This window comes from Chelonoidis abingdonii, chromosome 7 (assembly GCF_003597395.2).
Source record: "Chelonoidis abingdonii isolate Lonesome George chromosome 7, CheloAbing_2.0, whole genome shotgun sequence".
Lineage (NCBI taxonomy): Eukaryota > Metazoa > Chordata > Testudines > Testudinidae > Chelonoidis > Chelonoidis abingdonii.
Genome location: NC_133775.1, coordinates 30,338,895 through 30,355,675, shown reverse-complemented (window position 1 = coordinate 30,355,675; position 16,781 = coordinate 30,338,895). Strand labels below are relative to the sequence as shown.

Genomic DNA, 16,781 nt, shown 5'->3' with positions numbered 1-16,781 from the left:
TGTCAGCGAGATAAGATCCAAGCTGGTAATTAAGCTTGGAGGTTCATGCTAGGCACCCACATTTTGGACGCTAAGGTCCAGGTTTGGGAAAGAGGCTTATGATACCTTCTGTCTCCTTTTCATTTCGCCAAAGTAGGCGGGAATCATAGTTTCCTTATTTCTTAATCTATGTTGTTCAGATTTGGGGAAGTGCATATTCTTCATTAGAGACTGTTTATACTTCAGCTTTTTTTTATATCAAAACAGGGTTGGAGCTGTCTGAGCACAAAAAGGCTTAATGGGCCAAATCTTCAGCTTGTGTAAATCAGTGTAGTCTTATTAACTTCAGTGGAGCTATGCCAATTACAAGAGGAGAGGATCTGGCCCAACATTTTTGTGTGGCTCATGACTTAAAAGAATACTGTGTGGGGGGTTTTCCTCCGGCTTGGATATCTTACACCAGAATTGCTTCGTATGTGGATGTTTTTGTTTTGATTTGCTTATAAACATAAACATTCCAAAATTCATCAGTGGGCTGAGAAAAAGCATAAGAAATCCAGATGTAAAGGAAAATTTGTTAGAAGCCACTGAAAAAGCTGTCGTCTTTTTTTTTTTTTAAAAAAAAAAAAAAGAATGGTACGGTTTTAACTGTAGTGTCTGCACCACAAAGCTTTATATGAACTTAAACAGATGTTTTCAGAATTATATGTATCATGCCTACTAAGATAAGTATTCCTGGAAAACTATAGGAAAAGGTTATACTGAACAGAAGTTTTATTTCAGTAGTAGTTTCAGGTTTTCATTGGAGTTATATACTTGGATGTTTGTTTTAAAATTGTAACAGCCTGTTGCCCAGTTATCCATTCACCTTAACTTGTTACTTATAAAAAATTACAATTTTTTCTGGTAAATTTTAAAGCACATGTTAAACCTTTAAAACTTCTGAAATGGAGGAAAAACTTGCATTTAAGTCAGGGCAATCAAATATTATGCCTTTAAAATAATATAACTTGTTGCCAATCAGTCTGATAGAGATTTATATAGAAAGACAAGATGGCTGAGGTAATATCATTTGTTGGTGAAAGAGAGAAGCTTTCAAGCTTCCGGAATCTGAAGAAAAGCTGTCTTCTCCAGGTTAAAGTGAGCTACCTTATTCCCTTAGGGCACAGTTGTGTAGGTATAATTTCATTAGGACTAACCTGAAGGACTGATGGACAGTGATTCTGAATAAAAAGCTGAGATGAAAAGTAGCTGAATTTATAAAGTACTGCAATTCCCATGGGCTACTTGCTGCTTTTCAGTTATGAAAAAGGCTTTATAACTTCGTTCAATTGCATTATTGCACAAACCTAAACATTTGCTTTGTTAATCAGAGTCAATAAATAACTCATTGAGGTAATCATGTACAATGCTAAGTCATTTTTGTTCAATATAGTGTCCTTCCAGGAAAACTTGCAACCAGTCTAATATAAAACTGTAAATCTCTGAATTGAGTTGTTCTGCAAAAAACATCTTTTTCTTTCCCATGCTTATAAAGCCAACAAATAAGTGTATAAAGCTGATTTGTGTAGAAAATATAAGTAATGGCTTTGTTTCATTATTTTAACTTGACTGTTTGCAAAAGTTCAAACTTACTGAAAAAGTCTGGCGTGTCGGGCAGTAAAACAAAGCATTTTGTTTTTTCATGGTGATGCCTTGGTAGTCATTTAAACAGCAGGTGCCTCGTAGATATAATTTCCTCCTGCCATACTTCGTGTGGAATATTTTTCAAGTGTGACAGGCATGATCATAAGATTCTGATTGGGTGGTAGTAGGAAATTAGGATTGGGTTTACATAACAACATTCTATGATTTATCATACTATAGGTAACCAGAAGCAGTTTTTTTCCTTAAGCAATATTACATGAAAGCCATATAGAGTGATCTGTATTGCAGAGTAAAAAGTTGTTAGATTTAGACTGTAGTAAGGTTACATTCTGCAGATTGTTAAAAGCTGTTTAGTATACTGTTCTGAAAATCACAAGCATACCTTAGCAACTTCCTGGCTTTACTGGAAAAATATGTGGCTTAATACTCATTGAAATACTGGCCTGCATAATAGTTGACTGTTAAAGTTTCACTCAGCCACATATTTCATTTTAACTGTTCAGTGCTGAATACAGCAGAATTTGGGCACATAAAAGTCAGAATGTTAGATTGACTCTTCAGTTCTAATGAAACTGAGAGAAGTTTAATATGTTGGCTTGCTTTTCTAAGTCTGTGCCAGAGACTTCTGACAGGAAGGGAAGATTAATGATAGCAGGCTAAAGCATGGTACTGCTTAACTATAGAATGCTTCAGGCCAGCCCACCAGTGGGACTGTGCTGTGATTTGCAGTATAAGGGAAGGCTTTGTCCGGTTTTATCAAACACCACATTTCTTACTAGCTGCTTGCCAGAAAAACACAGCAGGCGTGCTAGAAAAAGTTCTTTCCCTGTAAGGAAACTATTTCAATTGGACACAGCAACTGAGGAAGCAAGAAAATTCATGTATTCTGCTGGAAAACAGATCTTATGCACTATTTTTCAGAACTGGAATTTTTTTTACTATCAGGAACCTTTTTTGGGGAAAAAAAAGAAATTGTATCTGTAAAAATTATCAAAATGATACTCAAGTTAGTCCCCAAAAGTTAGATTTTTTTGTAACATCTGCAAAAATAAATCAAGAATAAGGTTTTAATAAAATAGTGAAGCTAGCCTATATGATTTCACTGTTCAAGCTGAATAAAGTGTATAAAGTAAACTAACCTTGTAAATGGTGAAAAGTAAATCAGGTTAGCAGAGGGGAATTGTGAAGATCAATTAATGACTGTACAGTCATTTGGTTATGTGAAGTGCTATGAATTAAAGCTAAAAGCATTTTAAAAATCTAATGGTAGTAACAAAGGTGCAGACATCTTATTAAATGTGACAGTGTGACTGAGTATCCTTTGTAAGCAACACTTGCTGATTTGCAGATTCTCCCAGTCCTGTATTAGCAAAGGATTGTCATTTATGCTTTAAATGGTTATGGTCAATGGTTATGACCAAATATGCCAACTAGAAAAGCAAGTATATTAAAGAGGTTGAGTATGCACAGAAGCTATGTAACATCTAATCTTATATGGATCAGGATGCATTTTATTACCAAGATTGATAGTTAAAACTTTCCTGTTTTTGTAGTTGTAGAAAATAGAAGTTTGGGTATTTTTTTTTTTAATTTTGTTTATTTTTTTAGTATTCTGACCTCTTCCTGTTGTGGTGGGGTGGGAAGAAGGTGCACTTTGTACAGTTTTTCTGGTTTCCCATAGCTAGTAATCTTTTGTGAAATGGTCTTAAATTCTCAGTGGAGACAGCTATGTTATCCAAACTGCAGAATTAATATGGTGGTAGCTGCTACCAAGGAGGAACATAAATATTACAAGGGAGAAAAAGATGACTCAAAATGAAGAGATTGTCAGCACTATGATCTCACTCCTACTGATCAGCTTGGAATTACTGGGTCCAGTTCCCTTCTTGTATGTGCCCTAATTTTACCCTGATGTAACTCTGTTAGCTTCAGTGGGATTACTCCTGATTGACACTGGTGAAAATGAAAAGAAAATCAGATCCACTGTCTTTTGAGACTGGTATTCCCCTGAAGGTCCTGATTTCTGTCATAGGGTAAAGAGCTTGTGTGCAAATGTGTGCACTCGGCACAGAAAATTATATGACACCTTTCTGGTATATGTTTCTCGTCAGCCTCCTTCAACTGCTAATATGATGGAAGGCTTTTATTCTTCAACAAAGTGTCAGTTGATGTGACTTATTTAAGCCTTGGGAAACGCTATTTCACAGGTGAAGGTCACGTGGGAACTGGCTAACTTCCAAACCTGTTTTGCGAGCATTGTGCCAGGAAAAAGGAAAGTGTTTTTGGCAGCTAAGAGGCTGGACAACTTGAGACTCTTGGGAGGAATGAAACCTGAGAGGTTGTAAAAATAGTAAACCCAATAATAATGGGGGATTTCAACTATCCCCGTATTGACTGGATACATGTCACCTCAGAATGGGATGCAGAGTCAGTTTCTTGACACCATAAATGACTGCATCTTGGCGCAGTTAGTCCTGGAACCCACAGGAGGAAAGGCAATTCTTGATTTTAGTTCTAAGTGGAACACAGGATCTGGTCCAGGAGATGAATATAGCTGAGCCACTAGGTAATAGCAACAATAATATAATTAAATTTAACATCCCTGGGGCGGGGCGGGGAGGACACAAAAGAAGCCCACCAAAGTAGTATTTAACTTCAGAAAGGGAACTACACAAAAATGAGGAAGCTAGTTAAACAGAAATTAAAAGGTACAGTCTCAAAAGTGAAATGCCTGCAAGCTACATGGAAACTCTTTAAAAATACCCTAATAGAGGCTCAAATTAAATGAATATTCAATATTAAAAAACATAGAGGACCAAAAAAGTGCCATCATGGCTAAACAACAAAGTAAAAGAAGCAAATAGAGGCAAAAAGGCATCTTTTTAAAAATTGGAAGTTAAATCCTACTGAGGAAAATAAGAATATAAACTCTTGCAAGTCAAATGCAAAAGTATAATTAGGCAGTGTCATAAACAGATAGTTAAGGGTTAATGTCTCTTTTTCCTGTAAAGGGTTAAGAAGCTCAGTAAACCTGGCTGAAACCTGACCAGAGGACCAATAAAGGGACAAGATACTTTCAAATCTTGGTGGAGGGAAGTTTTTGTTTATGGTCTTTGTTTTGAGTGGTGTTCGCTCTTGGGACTAAGAGGGACCAGACGTCAAACCAGGCTCTCCAAATCTTTCTAAACCAGTCTCTCGTGTTTCAAAATTCGTCATAACAGCCACGGAAGGCAGATTAGTTGTGGGTGGTTTTTTTTTTTGTTTTCTCAACTGTAAATGTCCTGTTTTGCTGAAGAGGATTTACCTCTGTTGCTACTTAACTTGGAATCTAAGGCTGAGGGTCCTACGCGCTATCAGAACTTGATTACCCTGTAAAGTATTGTCCATCCTGATTTTGCAGAGATGATTTTTACCTTTCTTCTTTAATTAAAAGCTTTCTTTTTAAGAACCTGATTGATTTTTCCTTGTTTTAAGATCCAAGGGGATTGGATCTGTGTTCACCAGGGAATTGGTGAAGTCCCTCAAGGCCACCCAGGGAGGGAAAAGTTTTGGGGGGGACAGGGAGTGCTCCAGACACTGACTTCTGGATGGTGGCAGTGTACCAGATCTAAGCTAGTAATTAAGCTTAGAAGTGTCCATGCAGGTCCCCACATTTGTAGCCGAAAGTTCAGAGTGGGGAAGGAACCTTGACAGGCAGGCCAAAAAAGAATTTGAAGAGCAACTAGCCAAAGACTCAGAAACTAACAGCAAAAAATGTTCAAGTACATTGTTTAGCAGACTTCCTGCTTCTAATCAATGAGGCTACTGGATGATCGAGGTGCTAAAGGAGCACTCAAAGATTACAAGGCCATTGTGGAGAAACTAAATGAATTCTTTGCATCAGTCTCCATTACAGAGGATGAGCCATTCTTTTCAGGTGACAAATCTGAGGAACTGTCCCAGATTGAGGTGTCATTAGAGGAGGTTTTGGAACAAATTGATAAATTAAACTGTAATAAATTACCAGGACCAGATGGTATTCATCCAAGATTTCTGAAGGAACGCAAATATGAAATTGTAGAAATAAGTGTGGAATGTATCTTATCATTTAAATCAGCTTCTGTGCCGGATAACTGGAGGATAGCTAATGTGATAGCAATTTTTTAAAAAAAGCTCCAGAGGTGATCCTGGTAATTTCAGGCCAGTAAGCCTAATTTCAGTGCAAGGCAAATTGGTTGAAACTGTAGTAAAAAAACAATTATCAGACACATAGGTGAACATCATTTTCTAGGGAAGAGTCAACATGGCTTTTGTAAAGGGAAATTATGCCTCACCAGTATTAGAATTTTTGAGGGTGTCAGCTAACTTGTAGATAAGAGTGATCCAGTGGATATAGTGTACTAGGACTTTCAGACAGCTGTTGACATGGCCCCTCACCAAAGACTCTTAACCAAAGTAAGCAGTCATGGGATAAAGGGGAAGACTCTCTCCTGGATCAGTAACTGGTTAACATATAGGAAACAAAAGATAGAAATAAATGGTCAGTTTTCAGAATGGAGAGAGGTAAATAGTGGTGTTCCCCAGGAGCTGGTACTGGGACGAATGCTGTTCAATATATTCATAAAGGATCTGGAAAAGGGAGTAAACAGTGAGGTGGCAGAATTTGCAGATGATACAAAATTACTCCAGATAGTTAAGTCCAAAGCTGACTGTCAAGAGTTACAAAGAGATCTCACTAAATTAGGTGAGTAAGCAACAAAATGGCAGATGAAATTCAGTGTTGATACATGCTAAGTAATGCACCTACTGAAAAACATAATCCCAACTATACATACAAAGTGATGGGGTCTAAATTAGCTGTTACCACTCAAGAAAGAGATCTTGGAGTCATTGTGGATAGTTCTCTGAAAACATAAACTCAACGTACAGCAGCAGTCAAAAAAGCTAACTGTTGGGAACCATTAGGGAAGGGAGAGATATGACAGAAAATATCATAATGCATCTATATAAATCCATGGTATGTCTACCTGTTGAATACTGAGTGCAGATCTGGTTGCTCAATCTGAATAAAGATATTGGAATTGGAAAAGGTACAGAGAAGGGCAACAAAAATGATTAGGGGTATGGAACAGCTTCTGTAGGAGGAAAGATTAAAAAGACTGGGACTTTTCAGCTTGGATAATGGGTGACTGAAAGAGGATATGACAGAGATCTGTAAAATCTTGACTGGTGTCGAGAAAGTGAATAAGGAAATATGATTTATGCCTTCACATAACGCAAGAACTAGGGGTCACCCAATTAAATTAATATGCAACAGGTTTAAAACAAACAAAAAAGGAAGCACTACTTTACACAATGCACAGTCAATCTGTGGCTCTCTTTGCCAGGGATGTTGTGAAGGCCAAAACTATAACAGGATTCAAAGAAGAATTAGATAAGTTCATGGAGGATAGGTCCATCAACGGCTGTTAGCCCAGTTGCTCAGGAATGCACCACCATGGTCTGAGCCCCTAGCCTCTCGTTGCCAGAAGTTGGGAGTGGATGACGGGATGGATCGCTCGGTCACCTTTTATCCTAATTCCCTCTGGGACATCTGGCACTGGCCATTGTTGGAAGACATGATACTGGGCTAAATGGGCTGTTGGTCTGAACCAGTATGGCTGTTCTTATGTGCATTCAGTCTCCTCCTTGTCATTGCAGAGTGAGGGAGACAGGGTAGCTGCCAAGAGAAAGGTGTATTTAAGTCCATTTGACTGTAGTGGAATAGTGTTCTGATACTCAGAGAGAGGGAGGGGGAGACAATGGAACAGGGTTCTCAGCTGCAGTGACAGAGTCAGGGCACTTATGAGAATAAGAAGAAAGATGAGTGCGCTGAAGAGAATTCCTCTGTAGTACTTCATTGCAGAGCACTGCAGGCTGTATGCTCTCCTGAGTAGTCTAAGGGAAGTGGCAGTACTCAGAGGAGAGAGTATCTGTAGTGTTCCACAGTCTTCCCATCTAAACTCATGGCTACCTGGCATCTGTACCCTGTTGAAGCAGTCAAGTCAGCTTGTGTGAGGACACATTATACAAAGAAATGGAGTACAACACAGGTAGGTGGGATGAGTGAATTGTTCATATGTTGTTTGCACCAATTCTGTTTTGTTAGGCAAAGCCTCAATAGAATGGGAAGAATCAAGCTTCTGACTGTCCTCTGCCAACTTTTGGCTGAAAAAGTCAGCAAAGTGCAGAAATACTTACATTTATTTGTCTAAGCGATGCACAATATTTGTCTAAGTAGATCCCATATTTATTGAGTATTGACTAACTTCTTCCATAGTTCACAATTTTTTGTTGCTGCTATCTGCTGTTAATCTGCAACTTTAAAAATGCATTCCTATTTTGTTTTTGTTTTTTTTCTTTTAAAGGATCTGAAATCATACCTGCAAACAAGGCTGAGGCAGGAGCAACAGAAATTTCTCCTCCAAGTCCTAATCCTTTGAAAAAAGGAGGATCGATTAATTGGCCTTTCCCTGATAAAATAAAATCTCCTAGAACTGTGAGAAAACTTTCAATGAAAATGAAAAAATTGCCAGAACTCAGCAGGAAGCTGAGCATCAAAGGGACTTCAGGCTCTAATAGTTCAGATAATCCTTCTTCCTTGCTGAAAGGTGACTGTCAGGATACAAGCCATGCCACATCTTTGCCATCTTCTGGAAACGCAACAGCAGCTGCTAGCAGGAATGTTATAAGTCGCTACCATCTTGATAGTAGTGTATTGTCACAACACGGCTACAAAAAGAAAAGCAGTGGGAGTTCCAAATCCTCCAGTAAAGGTGGTTACCTCAGTGATGGAGACTCTCCTGAACTTATAGCAAAATCGGGAAAACATGGTTCTGTCAGCAGGTTTGGGAAAGGAAAAGAGACACTTCCTAGTAACAGCAATAAACCTGAAATAGACATTGATGCTTTTAGACATTACAGCTTTTCTGATCAACCCAAATGTTCCCAATACATATCTGGACTCATGAGTGTTCACTTCTATGGTGCTGAAGATTTGAAACCACCACGGATGGACTCGAAAGATGTCTTTTGTGCAATTCAGGTAGATTCAGTAAACAAAGCAAGAACAGCCTTGCTGACATGCAGGACAACTTTTTTGGATATGGACCACACTTTCAACATAGAAATTGAAAATGCCCAGCACTTAAAACTAGTGGTCTTCAGCTGGGAGTCTACCCCACGGAAAAATCGTGTTTGCTGTTACGGAACAGTGGTTCTCCCCACTCTTTTTCGAGTGACAAAGACGCATCAGCTGGCTGTCAAACTGGAGCCCAGAGGACTTATTTATGTCAAACTGACCCTCATAGAACAATGGGAGAATTCTCTTGATGGTCTAGTTGCAGATCGAGAGCCAGTGATATTTGGAGTAGATGCTCGAAAAGTTGTTGAGAAGGAAAATGTGGGCTTGATGGTACCGCTTCTGATGCAGAAATGTATTGAGGAGATTGAAAAGAGAGGCTGCCAGGTACTGTAAACTCTTTAAAAAATTATCCTATATCACGTGGCTGAATTTTCTTTTGCACTATTATGTTTAGAATTTGAGCAGTGAGCAAGGCAGTACAGTAAGTATGTTTCCCACAGTGTGTCTTCTTTTTCTTTTTTTTTTTTTTCGCTTCTCTTATTTGGTCTCATCATTTTATTGCTGTCAGTGTACAAATTTCTCCCCTTGTTCGTTGTAACATGGTGAGGAACAGTAAGGCTGGGTGAACCCAGCATTTTCAGCTTCTTCAGACCCAGTGGTGTGTTAGGACAATGGGAACATAAATAAAACTGTAGATCATGGCACTTGGAATAACTCCTCAGTTAAGGCAGCGTTGGGGTTAGGACTCACCACTTCCTGCCTTCCAACCGATGGCTCATTCCGTAAGACCATTTTACTGCGTACATGTTGAAAAGATATAATGTAAAATTCCCAAACACCCACAATTCAGGCATTGTGCCATCTAAAATAAAGTTATGTGCTATCATCTTGGCAAAACTTCCATTTAGCAAATGCATTCACAAGCCAAAATGTGAAGGATCAACTCTGATTTGTCCCTTAGCCTTTCCTTTATTTATGCTGCTGTACATAACACATCTGCCTTTAAGCACTAACTACTGCTTGGGAAGCCCTCAAACAGACTAAAAACTTCTCAGGCCAAGTCTGATCTACCCCTCTGGCAGCTGGACAAAAAGGAGACAAAACTCTTACTGTCTTCCTCCACACATACACCCTTCCTTCCTTTTTCTTTCTTTCTTTCTCACTTCTTTTTTCCTGCCTTCACGGGGGGACTCCAAAATTGTAAGATAAACTCTGCAATCTAGTAGTGTCGAGCAGTGTCTTTTGTTCATCTTGTATAGTTTATGGTTAAGTCTAGTGGTTGTAAAATATGTGTTAAAAGGAGCATCATATCTTCATCTTCCAGTAACACTTCCAATTCATAGAATGTCAGGGTTGGAAGGGACCTCAGGAGGTCATCTAGTCCACCTCCCTGCTCAAAGCCAGACAGATCTTTACCCCAGTACCCTAAATGGCCCCCTCAAGGATTGAACTGTCAACCCTGGGTTTAGCAGGCCAATGCTCAAACCACTGAGCTATCCTTCCCTGCTGAAAAAAATTTCTAATGTAAGGAAGGTGCACAGTTCTCATGGCAGACTGCTCCTCTGGCCAATTTAATTGAAGTTAGCAAAACAACTTTCACATATTTCAGAGTATCCGAAGAAGTGGGCTGTAGCCCACGAAAGCTTATGCTCAAATAAATTTGTTAGTCTCTAAGGTACCACAAGTACTCCTAACTTTGACATAGTGCTCCATAACATTTGTGAGGCCTGGGAGTGTCTGACACACACTCTCATTCAAGGTGTGCATTTCTGTTTGATGAACCCTGCAGTGCAGAAGTAGTCACAACCCCTGGTTTGTTACATTTTAAAATTTGTTCCATTTTTGGTGAATGGTTCTGGGCCAAATGGTTTCACTACTCCCATTTTTGACTTTGATCATGAGACTCCGATTTTACTACAGCACTTGCTTGCTAGCACCTAGTCATGCAGATGATATCGGGTAATCGAGACGTTACTGATCATTGAACAATTGGGGATCTGAATTGTCTTCAGGTGCCTGGTGCTTCTAAGCATGAAATGTAATTTTTCAACCTGCACAAACAAGACTGAGAACATCAAATGTACAGTGCATGTTAATTTCACATATGACTATTTATACATGAAACTTCTTGGATTTCTTACTGAACTACACAGAATGTAAGTTTGTGTTTCTGCTAATGTCACTGGTGTCTAGATGATATTAGCCTTATGGCTAATAGTTGAGTGTTTGTCTAATACCTGCATACATATTGCTAATTTCTGCTTTCAGTTATACGGATGTAACATCCATTGCCTTCATTTCTTAACTCTTCATTTGCATCAGTGGGCTTTGGATCCTGGTAACTTATTTGACCATCAGCATATGGTCAAACAAATGCCCCTTTTTATAAGCCATCATATATAATATAGGACTCCTGGGTTCTAGTCTCTGTTGTGCTCATGACTCACTCTGTAGCTTTAGACGAGCTAATCAGTTTATCAGTCAGTAAAATGGGGATGAAAATAACTCTCTCACTCTTAGTGGTGGTTTTAGGTTTAGTTCTTCAATGTTTGAGAAGTGTAGGGAGAATGGGTGTTACCAAAATACAAAATTGTTTTTAAAATAATAACTATATCAAGTTAGAGCGTGTAGAAGTATATGCGCCAAACACTCTTAGATGCGTGATAATCGTGTATAGATACTGTTCCTATGTACCTGAATGTGTTAGATTACTTTAGGAAATATAACCTCCTGATTTGTATAAAAGTTTTCATGTATCTTGAAACAATGTATATGTTGGTATAATATCTTAACACTTCTCAACTTTGTTTCTTGGTTACCTGATGCTAGAGTACATCTGTTGTCTCTTGATACCCCAGCAGATATATCATCAAATATAATTAAATATTGGTAATGATGTAGTTATTTGTTGTGAAAGCAAGTGTGTCAATACTAAATTACTCACTTAACAAAATAAAATTGAAATAATTTCTTTGTAAATTGATTTACAGCATATCCTTATTTCTTAATGTGCATAATCTGTGGCCAGGTTTCATAGGTACGAAGCTTGTTTACTGAAGGGCCTATTAATCATCAATAGACTAATATCTGTAGAATTACCTTACAAAGTCCAAGACAAATTTTTCTAATCCAAATGATTTTCTGCTTAAACTCAAATGAGTTAACATATGACGAATTAAACAATTACACTAGCACAAAAGCGGTGAGCTGAACAAGCAGAGTAGCAAGAGAGTTACAGTTTCACCTGCACAACTTTGCGTTATTCATTGAGATTACACCCACGCACCAGTGGTTATAAGGAGTAAATGTGATCTGAGTTCTAGTTTGTGTATCACAACAGAGGAAAATGAGTGTGAAAGTTTTTTTTTTTAAAGAAGCCACTAGACAGTGAGCAGCAAAGAGCACTTAGATTAATGTAAAGCCTTTATAATTTTTTTCCATTTTGTATAACAGCTTATTGTTCTAGTGCTCCTTTACAAATGATTATAAAAAAATCATTGAAGGTGGTTAAGACATTATTCCTATTCCTTGTCAATAAGAAGGATTTGTGTAAAAATGAATAGTCTTTTGGGGAGGGAGTTGTTTGCTTTACACTAATATTTAGCACTAAGTCCTGCAACTTTTTATCAGATAGAGTTTATTAAAACATTTATTCTTGAACAGAACATTGCTAGCATCTGCTATGGGTTCATGGAAGCCTTTTTGTGCTCTTCCTGAGTGACTCAATGATAAAGCAATAGCTTAATAAACATCACTTTCTGTCAAAGATATAATGGTTCACTATGTGTGGCTGTGACATTAGCTGCATCCATAGAAACAAACTGATAAGAGATTGAGTTTCAGTATTGTCGAGAACATTATTATTTGTTTACTGTTATAACCCAGACTGTGGACATTGTACAATAGTGATAACATGTTGTTGTTTGATGTTACAAGATTTTGCCATATGCTTTTGTTTTTTACTTAAGTTTTTGGGTGCGAGCATTTTTTCATCCTTAACGGAAGACATTGTGAAAATCTCATTCTTTTCATGCCAGTTATCTGAGTAGTGCTACTTAGTGCTCTGTAATGGGTAATATGTCACAGTGTGGCCATGATTTCACTTCTAGGTTGTAGGCCTGTACCGATTATGTGGTTCAGCAGCAGTCAAGAAAGAGCTTCGAGAGGCGTTTGAGAGGGATAGCAAGGCTGCTACTCTCTGTGAAAACCAATACCCAGATATTAATGTGATAACAGGTAATGCACTTACTTTTGTTTTTCATATATAACCATGAAAAATCCCTATCTAAATATAGAAAATTGTGCTCTAAAATGGCTCATTGGAGAGTAACACAGACAATCCATTAGCTACACTTCATTTTGCTGAACAAGAAAGGGAAGATGAATCCTAACTTTTGTCATGTTAAAATGAGATGTGCCAGTGATATAGAAACAGTGTAATGAGTTGTGGATAGAGGTTTGAAGAGAATGGATGTCTCCTTGGTGTGCCAAACCTTTAAAACTATTTATTCTTTGTATTGTGAGAGCTCCTAGGAGACCTAGTCATGACCAATACCCCATTGGGCTAGATGCTGTTCAAACACAGAACAAAAACTCAGTCCTTGCTCCAAATATCCTACAATCTTAAGAGAAGAGACAGCATGCGGATATAGCCACATGGGAGAGTACAAAGAAACTTGTCTTATTTATGAGCTTAGGCCCCGGTCCTTGTGCTAATTTTGCAAATAATTCCATTGGCTTCAATGGGACTGCTCACAATACAGAAAGTTAATCATGTCCATAAGGCTTTGTTGAATTTGGTCCTTAGAGCCAGATCCTGCACCCATTTAAGCCAATAGCAAAACTTCCATTGACTTAAGTGGGAGCTAGATTAGTGAATAGTGCATAGAAATTCAAGGTGTGCAATGGGAAATAATTAGCCATTTTTTTTTTGTTGGTCATTTATAGAAAAATAATTTGGGGCTCATTTTATCTAAAGTCTTACCTGTCTGTATAGTTCATATTCCTGTCACTCAGTGGGATTCCTGGTAAGGGTTTGGAGAATTGAGACAGTTTTTATGATGAGTGTCTTAGTTTGGATAGCCTTCTGGAAATAAACCAGAATGTTTTGTTGCATATACTCTGCATTTCACTTGTAACATTTAGTAGTAGGAATCTTTGGCTTTTTTAAAGGTGGAATAATTTTATGACTAACCTTAGTTTACATAACAGATATTAGTAATCTGTTTTCAGGCTTCATGGTATAAATTGGTTGCCTGCAGAAATTGGAATGGAGTGTTTCCTTCATATACATTCAGGGCTTGAAAATTTACTCAGCATGTGATAGCCCCGTGCAAATTTTGCTGTGCTACAACACCCTTTGTCACTTGTAAAGAAATAACAATTGTGTTGTTTAATTGTTTGGTACTTTAATTTCCAACCTATTGTCAGTCAACTTTCTATTTTATGCATATTTTAAAAAGTAACGTACTGCTAAGGATGGGTGAGTAGAAGATACTTTGTCAGCAGATTTTATGCTATTAATTTTATGGTGTTTGCTAAATAATATCTTTGCAGAATAGAATTTGACCAACTCTATTTACTGTAGTTACCTTGGCTAGTTTCATTGTTGGTTTTTGCCTTCTCTAGCAGTGCCGGTTACTGGCTACTCCGAGAGGCAGCATACTGGATTTAATTATATATTCTTTATTTTAAAAGGTTGCACAATGAACACTCATCAAGCTTTTAAAAATATTCTTTGATTTAACTTCTTTTAATAAATTCACAAGAAAAAAGTGATGATAGTTCTTAGGACCAGCTTCTTTCAGGACTTTGTTATGGTCCTCTGTTGCTCTTGATCATTTTAAACAAGCACTGGAAATGCAGATGACTGTTGTTGCTTAGGTTTGTGAATTAACTAATAGAAACAAGCGTTTAAGTATGTCAAACATCAGAAACCAACAGCTTAATAGTGGGCTGTAACTAAGTAATGGCCAAACCCATGTACTGCTGAGACAAGTTTTGGCTCAATGAAAAATTGAAATAGCATCTCGCACCTTAATATAAAGCCTCATATACTATAAACCTTCAGCATTTACAGAAGCAATTCAGACACATGGGAGACTTATGAAACAATTCATATCCACACCCAGAAAAACTAGCAATATTTCCTGGGTTGCCAACCCTCCAGGATGGTCCTGGAGTTTGCAGAAATTAAAGATTAATCTTTAGTTAAAGATTGTCATGTGATGAAATTGTGAGGAGTATGTCCAACCAAAATTGACAACCTTAAATATTTCATAGCATTCCAGTTACCTGTGCAACTCACCACTTCAAGTATTTCTTATAATTGATTTAAGCTCAGGTTTGACCTGGGATAGTGCGAAGTATAGAAAGAAAGCCCTGGTGTTGCAGTTGAACTAGTCTGGTCCTTCCAGTACAATCACACGATACTGTGGATAAATTAGGGTGACCATATAGGATGAAGAAAATATCAGGACATGGAACAGGGGCGGGAGGGTCCTGCCAGCAGAGCACAAAAAAAAACAAAATGCCCAAAATGGAGTCCTGCCAGCGGAGCAAAAAAAACAAAACCAGGAGTGTGAAATATTGGGACAAACTGCATCCCGACCAAACATCAGTCAGGATGCGGGACAGGTGCCAAAATCTCGAGACAGTCCTGATTTTACCGGGACGTCTGGTCACCCTAGGATAAATACAAAAGATCACTTTAATTGTGCAAAATACATTGGTGCATGCTTTTGTTGTTCTTGATTGTTAAGCTACATCTGTTTGAATGTGCAGGGTCTCCTGTACTCCTGACTTCTTGTTTTGAACTAGTGCAGCTTCTTAATTTTTTGCATTTGACTTTTGTTTTCATAAGATACAAGGCATACCGTTTTGAGGTCTTTGTTTTAAAGCAAGACTCAGATATGCTTTTATACATTATAAAATGTATGCTTTTTTGTTTCTGAAGAAAAAGCATATTTTAGGGAATCACATTTTAAAAATTATTTGCTACAGCACCTCTTCAGCTGTGCAGTTCTGAGACTCACGATGCTTACTGGTTCTCTAACAGTTGGCAGGATTGCTGTATGTGTCTGCACACTGAACTAGTTACCTTCCGCAAACTGTAGCCAGTTCTGTCACTGGTTACAATCTAAACAGTTCAGTCTTTGAGCCTCTAATGCCTCCTGACATATCAGAGGCATCATACATACTTTTCCATCCTTATTTGTAAGTAGGGTGACCAGATGTCCAGGTTTTATAGGGACAGTTTCTATTTTGGGTTTTTTTTCTTGTATAGGCTCCTATTACCCCCCAGCCTCTGTCCTGTTTCACATTTGCTGTCTGGTCACCCTATTTGTAAGTATCTGTTAGTGCATATTTCACCTACATTATCTCTTTGTTGGTGAAGAACAGGTTTCTTAATGTTTTATTGTAGTGTTTGCAATGCTAAGGCTGACACATGTGATTATACTTTTATAAGCCAAATCATGTGTTCCCTAAAATATGAATAATCATAAACCTTAGCTCTTTTTGAAGACTAGTGCTTTATTTGGGCCCATATTGAAATTTGAGGAGCACTGTTGTTTTCAAAACATTATAAAGATATTTTCTTTTGATAGCTCTCCAAAGCCGAAGGAATGAACATTTAATGATTAAGTCTTGACTGAGAAATGCTCTTGACACTGGCACTGGCTTACACGCAATTAAATGCGCTCGTGGCTCAAAATAAAATGGGCTGCCGGTTTTAGAAGCTAGCCAGTAGTAATGTTGTTGCATCATGTCTGCTTCCATCCATGTGAATTCACATCTCTGAGTAAAGCATGTAATACAGTTAACAGTTCAGTGGGTCAGAAAAATGAGAAATTAATGAAGTGGATGGTGGTTTCTGCTTGCTGTCTAAATTTGTTCTGTGTTGTGAGTGGTTGTGTGAAGGAGAAAGCAGCAGTGAGCTGGCAATCAGAAGAGTATAGCTTAGATTCATAAAAATAACTGCAGCCTCTTACAGGGCTAATTTAGCACAGGGAACAGTAAAAAGATTGAGAGGTCAAAGGGCACTCCATGGCTC

At 38.0% G+C, this 16,781-nt stretch overlaps 1 protein-coding gene across 2 annotated transcripts in view; it reads left to right on the top strand.

Moving 5' to 3' along the window:
• SYDE2 (synapse defective Rho GTPase homolog 2) overlaps positions 1-16,781 on the top strand; it is a 48,703-nt gene that overhangs the window by 17,180 nt on the left and 14,742 nt on the right. For both annotated transcript variants that reach the window (XM_032798877.2, XM_032798879.2), the window contains exons 3-4: positions 8,013-9,112; positions 12,838-12,964. In XM_032798877.2, the coding sequence (XP_032654768.2) occupies positions 8,013-9,112; positions 12,838-12,964 (1,227 nt within the window). The remainder of the gene's footprint in view (positions 1-8,012; positions 9,113-12,837; positions 12,965-16,781) is intronic.